General features: G+C 42.1%; 1 protein-coding gene across 1 annotated transcript in view; it reads left to right on the forward strand.

Moving 5' to 3' along the window:
- The window catches only part of DNAH11 (dynein axonemal heavy chain 11), a 91,495-nt gene extending 82,497 nt beyond the window's left edge, over positions 1-8,998 (forward strand). The window contains 1 exon segment of the mRNA XM_030484880.1: positions 8,873-8,998. Within this exon segment, the coding sequence (XP_030340740.1) occupies positions 8,873-8,998 (126 nt within the window).
- Positions 8,999-9,359: the final 361 nt, after the last annotated feature.

Genomic DNA, 9,359 nt, shown 5'->3' on the forward strand with positions numbered 1-9,359 from the left:
CAGGCTGGAATAGCTGCTACTATTTTACTTGTTCTGTTCTGTCACATCGTGCAATATTTAAAGCCTATAATTAAGTTTTTACTTGAACTGATGGGAGGCAAATACTGCCCCTGGGGCGTAAAGGTTCCTGTCTGGAAAGGCTTCATCACAAACTGACATATTTTGCAAACGAAAGGGTAGCGAAAAAGAAGCTTCAAACTCTGTGAAGCCAAATAAAAGAGAAAGACAGTAGTTCCTCGAATCAAATGTTTTACTACTGTTAACCACATGCTATAACAGTGGCATTATGATTAGAGTTCTACAATAACCATAATGCTTATGCGATGTGGTAGTAATGGGATTAATATTAATTCAATTTTTACCGAAGTTCTTGAATACTTCCCAGATTCAAATAATGTAGAATTTCAGTTACTGAGTGTTTCCTAGTGAGGAGATATAAAAGACTGCAATCAGATACAAGTTTTTTATTTCTCCTCTAAGAAAGGCACAGCAGGTTACCTTCCTGTCACTTATGAGGATTATGTTTTTAAAGGTCTGTCTGGGAAAATACATGCACTTGTTAATGAGTTATGTTCTTTTATATCATGCAGTGTTTTGAAAATGTACTTTTCTCTTAAAAGCTTTCTATAAGGGATAAGGTAGAAAACATGACATAAGGCTCAGATGATACACTTTATACCGTTACTGAATTTTAGTCTCAAACTTCATATTTTTATTGCAATATTTATAGATACCTCTCACTGGATTGAAATAAAAGAAATCTGTGTTTCAATATAGTTATTTGCTAAGCAAACAAAACCTAGCAATGTGAATATACAACTACGAAGCTTTCTGACAGGCAGTATTTCAATTTCTTTTGTTTCTCTTAACAGCATCTATTCTGAGCAGCTTTGGTTTGTCCTTTAGAAAGCTGACTTGTTTTATTCAATGATGCATTCTATTCCCCCAGGTAGGTTACATGGGAATATTTGTGTTACCTCTTTGGCGAGATCATGTATTGAGGCCACATCACTGATGCCTGGGACCGCAGGGTCTGCATATATCTGCAAGAATTCATCAGCCCACCTGTGGTAAGAACTTTCATATATGCCTGAAGCTCTTAAATATGTATATACTATGTTCAACCTAAGAGAAAGTTGTCTTTCAGAACTGGAGCCTTGTGGAGCAGAGCACAAGCTTTCTCCTGTATGTGGCCCCACCTGTACCAAGGTCTTGTTTGGCTGTGGGGGAATAAATTCTCCAACTTGCAATGAGCACAGTGATTCAACATGAGCAGACTTTGTCTGCACGGGTTTGTGACTTAGCATCTTGCTTGTTTAAGTATTTTTGCAAGCACCCTTACTTGGCAACCTGAATTCAGTGTTTTGTAATACTGCTTATATAGCTATTTTAATGACATTGGGGGAAAGTACATTGAAGTTTCCATTTTCCTAATAAAACTATTCTCTTTTAAGTTGCTGCCATCTAGAAAGGTCTAGGTGAGCATAGGAAAGTATCTTCTATGGAAGTGCACTTTAACTAGCATAACTGATAGACTCAGCAGTTACAGCAGTCCAGAATGGAACTATCCTCAAAACTTATGTTTACTGTTTGCATGCTTTCTTCTCCAGAAAAGTATTAAAAAGGAAATGTTATCAATTTCCTCGCATTTTCCTGTTTCCAAAATAGGGAAAACAGTTTGTAAGACTGTTTCTCATTTTCCACCACCCTCTCACACATCTGTTTCTGTAGCTTTGTCAGATTATTACCAGCTGATATATACTGAATTATTTGAATTTCACTATTGGGTTTTGGTCCTGGACAGCACTGTGTGTGGAGCATCCATGAGTCCAAGATTGCCAAAGTTGCTTCTAATCAGAAACAAATGTTAGAATTTTTGAGAATACAAAAAGAAAAAAATGTTGCTTTAACTTCAGTTCTTAAAAGTCTTGCATGGAAACTTACTTTAATCTACTTTCATATACATACATATATATAAAATGTGTATGTATATAAAAAGAAGTGTGTGCATATGTGTGTATATATAGAAATAAAGAAAAAAAACTGGCTGCTTCTCCTGAGCTGCTGAACTAGCCACTTTAGAGAGCTGATTGTACACAATTTGCTAAAAACAACCAAGACATTTTTCAAGTGCCCTTTCCAGACTTGTTATTTTTCATTATCCGAAGGCAAAAAGCTTATCTGGGAGAAGGAGGAAAAAAAATCAAATTAGCATGTTATGTGTGAGCAGGCCATTTGCAGAGTCTGGCTAACTTGGGGAAAGTGCACTTTTCACCCTTGGCAATGCGGCTGAAGCTGCCTTTTGGTTGTGAGCAAGATGAGCTTGCTGGTGTCTCCTCAGTCCCTAACGAGTGGGTTTTCATATGTCAAAGAGCCACACTCAGATGAAGGCAATTGGAAGTAACTGCTCAGAAGAAGATGCCCAAGAGTAAGTTGCCATGGAGATGGAAAGGCTAAACACCACTGTACTCCTGACCTCGGTGGAGGCTGATTTCTCCAAATGACAGCTGAGGTCGCAGGGCCATGATGGGAAGCTCATCCTGCCGGCTCCGGCTCTGCCTCTAGCCTATAGATAAGTAAAGAATTACTGCTTCCAGTTTAGGCAGTCCATTAACCTTCACAAGCCTGAACTTTCATTCAAATAATTGTAAAATAAGTATAGGTGGTGAAACCTGAGCAGAATCACTGCTATTTGTATGGCCTTTGGAAAGTTTAGGGACCCAACCCCGAGCGTGGATCCACTGGTATTTTAAACAGGGAGATATCTTTCCAAGCTTTCTGCCGTAATTGGAAAATGTTAGAGCCTTGAATTACCAGCAAAACCAGAAAATCATTCATTGAATGGCTGCCAAATGAATGCGAACAGGATAGCAATTCCTTTCATCAGTGCCAGCGCTTTGTGTTTGCTGGGAGATTACCTTCTCTTTTACCTGTTTGCTTTACTAATGAGTTTTTTTAGCTTAAATTCATTCCAAGAGGTGCATTAGAATAAACCACTATATGTCAGCTTTGCTGTACCTCATCTGGGATCTGTCATAAGGACAGAAGGGCAGCAAGTTCCTGCTATGAACCTCTGTAACCCACTGTCTCCTTCTGTGTGCATGACTCCCACAAATACAGTAAAACGCAATTTAAGTGCCAGCAGAGAGACTGGTAAGTACAGATTGTCTGACAGAATTGATCTTCCACTTGTGGTAAATAACAGGGCTTTTTTCAACACCTCGGCACTACTTCAAAGTGGCATCTTAAGACATAGCTCATTGAGGGTGAGGTTAGTGATGCAGGTTCAGGCGCAGGTAAATGGCTGGTTGCAGAACCAAAATGACTTCAGAAATAAGCGCTTACTGGTGGTATTGTGAGCAGCAGCTTGTTGTTGACTGTTCTAAATGCCAGAAGCTGTTAAATTTTATTGTGCTTCTGTAGAGTGGACCCAGCATTAGGAAGAAATAGCTTCTGTGAAAAGTACCACTTAGAGCCAGAAATATTTTCCAGCAAAAACAACTTGCAAGTCTGGTTTAAATCCCAGACAGCTCTATGACAATAAGTTCAGAGAAACTTTGAATCCAGGGAAGTCCTTACAGTGCAGGAGCTGGGGAAGCCCAGAAAATAAATGTGATGTTATCAGTAGGAGGGCAGCCCACCAAAAGTACATCTCATCATAGCCCTCTGTATACCTATTTAATTCTTGAGCTGCTCCAAAATCCTGAGACTTATCTCTAATGTCCTGACAGGGGTAGGGTCTGTCTGTTCTGTAGGAATGGTGCAGTTAATAGTATTTGGTTCAATATTGAGCTGATTGAGACCTTAATGTTTTTTTGTTGTGCAAATTATTGCCCCTGTCTATCTCATTGAGGCAAAAGCAGCAGGGCAAAACCCTGTGCAAGACTCCTACATTTGGAGAGATGTAGTGGAGTAGCTTGTTTTTCTTTTCTGTTCCAGCTCCTGAGTGTTAACAGCCAGGCAGAAGAGATAAGAAGGAACATCAACACATAAAGAAATGTCCTAACTGTGAAAGGAAGGAACATCAACACATAAAGAAATATTCTAACTGGCACCATTTCTGTGGGAAGTGGAATGGGATCATTGTTTCTGACAAGATGAGATTGCTCATATATTGACATGTGCTATCCCACTTCCACACTCCACTTCACTGTCTCATCTACCTGTCTCTCCGTGTGATCTCTTTAAGGTTATTATGAATGCAATGTGTTGTGTAAAGCCCCTAATTAGCAACACGAAATAACATTAATGTTGTGGTTCATGTATTAGGATGGGGGTTCAGGTGAGTTGAGGCTCCAATCCTGCCTCTCCCAGAGGTGTCCTGTGTTACTCTGTCTTGTGTGTCTCAAACTCTCATGTGCAAAATGATATCATAATCCTCGCTTGTGTGTTGAAGGGATGCAGAAATTCAGTACTTAAAATACACTCGCCTCCGTAGTGACAGTGCTTAAAATAGACTCAGGCATCCTCATGAAGGAAGCAGCAACAGTATTTCAATACTGCAGAAAATGGAAAGTCAGAAAATTATGCAAATAGTAACTGTGCTAAATGTAGTTTGGTAACCCTGTTCCACTGTATCAGAACAGATAGATGTCATGTTCATAGACTCCAGACAGATCTCTTTGTAGATGCAGAAGAATGTTTCAAGAACTGGTGACAGCATTATCAGTAACATTATTGATTCTTTTACTAGAGCTTGAAGGGGAACTGGCTGTGGCACCAGGCTTTGCCCCACCCAATCTGGATTATGTTGGACACCATAAATATACAGATAAAATGCTTCCATCTGAAAGCCCTGTACTATATGGCTGGCACCCCAATGCTGAGATGGGGTACTTGAATAGATAACCTCTTCGAAACTCTTTTGGAAATGCAACCCATGAATTCATTCGTAGGGGCAGATCAGGCCTGTATGTGGAGGACAAAGTAAAGTTCTTCATCTGGTCTGTTGTCAGCGCTGTTAATGACACAGGGAGCACATATCTTGCTGTATTATTTCAGCAAGAGACTTCATTTCTAGGAAAAAACAAAAAGATTCATCAAATCTTAGCAAAGATCAGCTGAGTGTTAATGGCAGTGATGACTATGTGCCAGCCTCTGCAATGTACTGCACTGGGGAGGAATTTAGACCAGAGGAATTTGGACCAGAGGAAAATTTAACCTGTTATCAGACTGTTTCTTTTTTACTTTGAGTTTAATGTGCTTTTATGAACAAGTACAGCAACACTAACTTCCTAAAACAGATTATGGTTGATTGAGTTAGTGAGTCTAGTCTTCGCCCCTGTGTTTTGTTCCAATTTCCTATGTGATAAATCGTCTTTGGGAAGCTTCCCTGTTCCTTCACATTTGTGCCAAATGTAGGAAGTCCCTCCCAGCTCATGGTCCTGGCTTCTTTCTGCCACGTTGACAGCACAGCCTAGTAGCAATGTGTAAGGTCTCCATGCCCGGAAGAGCAGCTCAAGCACAGTGCTCTCCCACCACTCCCCTTCCTGGCCCCTTCCTGAGCAGGAGCCATGCGGCTACTCTAAGAGACTTCCCTTGCAAGCAGCAGCTGAAGAAGAGGTTTTCAGGGGGGTTTACATTTCTGGTAGTCTGAAAAGGTGAATCTAGAGCCTCAGCACCTCTCTTGTACCAAAGCTGGAGTTTAGCACAACAGTAACATTAATACCTATAAGCTCTCAGATGCTGAGTTAAAGGGACCAACCCTAACACAAAGATAAGCTTTGTTACTTCATACGGTGTGAATTCAGGCACTGTAGTTCATGGACAAGATATCTCAGACACCCAGCCAAATTGATTCCAGAAAAATGTCAAATATGGGGTTTTAAGCATGGAGCAGCACTGGTGCTGTGCTTAATAGATTAAATGAATAAAGGATAAGCAAGAAAGGAAAATGCAATCAGAAATCTCAACTAGTTCTATTACCAGAGCCTGCTGTCTTCTTCCTTTCTGAGTGTAGACCCGAGAAACTACGTCCACATGCCCCAAAAACTGGCATATCATGAGACTAAGCCTTCAGCTCTTCATCCTTAGCAGAGTTAAACTTCCCCACGACTGCCACTCTTATTCTGCAGCTCTCCATCCCTTTGTTTACTCTCTCCTTTTCCTCTGGCACTCTTTATTTTCCTCTTACCACCATCAGATTATGGACGTTTTGCAGGAGGGAATATGAAAGCTCTGCATGTAAGTAGCCAAATGTCCTGGTTTCAGCTATTTCAGATATTTTTTTCTCCTTCCTAGTAGCTGGTGCAATGCTGTGTTTTAGCTTTAGTCTGAGAACAATGCTGATAACACGAAGTTGGGGCTGTTCAGCCTGGAGATGAGAAGGCTGCATGGAGACCTCATAGCAGCCTTCCAGTATCTGAAGGGGGCCTATAAGGATGCTGGGAAGGAACTCTTTGTTATGTAGTGCTAGAACAAGGGGTAATGGATTCAAACTTAAACAGGGGAAGTTTAGATTAGGTATAAGGAAGAAGTTCTTTACTGTGAGGGTGGTGAGGCACTGGAATGGGTTGCCCAAGGAAGTCGTGAATTCTTCATCCCTGATGGTGTTCGAGGCCAGGTTGGACAGAGCCTTGGATGACATGGTTTAGTGCAATATGTCCCTGCCCATGGCAGGGGGGTTGGAACTAGATGATCTTAAGGTCCTTTCCCACCCTAACAATTCTATGATACTATGATTCTATGTTTTAGTTGTTGCTCAGTAGCACTTACCCCAATCAAGGACTTTTCAGTCTCTCATGTTCTGCCAGTGAGGAGGGGCACGGGAAACCAGGAGGAAGCAGAGACAGGACACCTGACCCAAACTAGCCAAAGGGGTATTCCATACCACAGCACATCATGCCCAGTATATAAACTGGGGGGAGTCACCTGGAAGGCCAGATTGCTGCTCGGGTCAGGCTGGGTATCGGTCAGCGAGTGGTGAGCAATTGCATCGTGCACCACTTGTGTTTATTGTTTTTTTCCTTTCCCCTTTTAGTTTTATATTCTTTCCTTTTGTTATTTCCCTTATCATTAGTAGTAGTTTTGTATTGTACCTGAGTTATTGGACTGTTCTTATCTCAACCCATGGGATTTACATTCTTTTGATTCTCCTCCCCATCCCAGCTGGGGAGGAAAGGAGGAGAGTGAGTGAACAGCTGTGTGGTGCTGAGCTACCAGCTGGGCTTAAACCACAAGAGTCCCTTTTTGAGATTGAGTCTGAAACCAGGACACCAAACAATGTTTCAATTCCCAGGGGGAGCTTGTGCTTTTCACTTCCAGTTCCCGTCCACTTGAGGGAGCGTGGACAATTACATACATCACATTCATCATTAATTCTGCCAAAGCTAGGGTTGATGGAGACCGAGATGCATTGACATTGTGATTTCTGTTCCTGCTCATTAGTACCATTATGAATTGTTCTTCATTTATGTTCTATCTCAGTTCCAGAGTAGACCTGCAGGGACGGAGAGGGGCTCCTTTTGGGGGTGAGACGTGTGTGCTTGTGTCTGCACTGTATTTTGTCTTAACGCCCAAGATAGTAATGACTGTGGGTGGTGGAGGGGGTGATGAAGCTATTAGGTACTGTAGCAATACAAAATACTAATCACACAACTGAAACTCAAGGCAATCACAGGGTTCATCCTTGTAACAGCAGTAATCCCAAGCCCAGTGTTGACATGTTGGTTTGCTTTGGGGGTGTCAGGGTCCGATTGGAGAAGACCCCAGTGTCAGACTCTGTTTCGTTTGTAATCCCAAGAGTGAAATTAAGACGCAAACGAGTGCAAGTACCGTAATTGATCAGCTGGTTTATTACAAAAAGACAATTATTATTAGAAAGGGAAATTATTGTAATAAAGGGGATAGCGATAGGACAGATTGGAAAAAGGATGGAAATGAAGCAAGGATTTGGAGTGCAGAGAGAGAGAGAGAGCCACCACTGTGGATCCAGTGCTGTCCCAGGGATCTGTTGTCATCAGGGGTGGTAGGAGTCCTTCAGAGTTTGTAGTCGGTATTGGAGCAGAGTGTCCTCCAAGAGTCCGTAGTAGTCGTCAGAGGTGGGTGTCCTCGTGGAGGTGTCCTTCTGGAGTTGTCCCCTTAAGGTGCCCTTGGAGGTGTCCTGATAGAGTTGCCCTCATGGCGATGTCTCATGGAGGGTGTACCTCAGGGTCCATAGTAGTCATCAGTGGAGAGTGTTCTCACGGAGGCGTCCTTCTGGAGTCATCCTCATGGCAATGGCTCCTCTTTGTGATTACCTTTTCCCCCTTTTATAATGAGTGCTAATGTTCTTCATGTCATGTATTACACATTCCTGGTGGATCAGTTTCCCTGGTCTCGCAGCCAGCTCTCGGAACTGCACACAATTCTTGGGATAATGGGCAGCAATTCCTCACACCAGTCCTAGAGGTAATGGGCAGAAGAGTCTTATCTCAGCTCTTTCCCACTCATCCCTCAGACAATGGACCGTGGAGTCCCAGTTCAGCTCCTCACACCCTTCTCCCAGGCAATGGATATTGGAGTCTTATCTCAAATCCTCCCACCCATCTCTGAGACAATGGATTGGTGGAACTCCATCTCAGCTTCTCATACCAATCTTTGAGGCAATGGACAGTGGAGTCTGATTTCAGATCAGTCTCTCACAGGGGGTGGATGTTACTTGAAAATATAAAGCTAAATAGAAGCTGCTAAGTGTTAACAGGTTTGCAGTCATTTCTCTCAATGCTGTTGCCAAAGAGACAGCAAAGGTGGGGGAGAATCTCTGGGTTTTATCTGCCTAAGAAAATAGGATGTTTGCTCTCTCCTGGAGAAGAAATCAGACTTGAAAGTAGAAGAGTCAAAATGAGTTGTTTGCAGTGATTTCTAATGGCTCTGTTTGTATTGGTCTGGACAGGTTAAGAATGTCCTGGATGATATTCTGGAGATGCTTCCCAAGGAGTTTAATATAGCGGAACCACGCAGAACACTACTGCCTGGAGCCTCTACACCCTTGTTTGCCTTCAAGAGTGTGAGAGGATGAACGTTCTCCTTTCAGAGATCCATAGGTCTCTTAAACAGCTGGACCTCAGGCTGAAGGCAAGTGACTTTTTTAACACTACTGTTGTTCTTCGGTAAATTTTGGGGCTTTTTGTTGTTTTTGGAAATGGAATAGTTATTCATTATGATAAGGTCTGCATTGTAGTAAAGCAGCAACTCTAATCTAGTTGAGGTTCAGAAGCTTGAAGACTATTCCAGAGACTTTAGTTTTTACCCCAATACTGATCACCTAGAAATTTTCAGCAGCTCTAAGAGGTGCAGAATAGGGTTAGTAGTTACCAGATGTTGGTAACCTGGATCAAGCCATCTACACAGTTGCAGTTAAAACAAAAATACAAACAAGC

This window comes from Strigops habroptila, chromosome 1 (genome assembly GCF_004027225.2).
Source record: "Strigops habroptila isolate Jane chromosome 1, bStrHab1.2.pri, whole genome shotgun sequence".
Lineage (NCBI taxonomy): Eukaryota > Metazoa > Chordata > Aves > Psittaciformes > Psittacidae > Strigops > Strigops habroptila.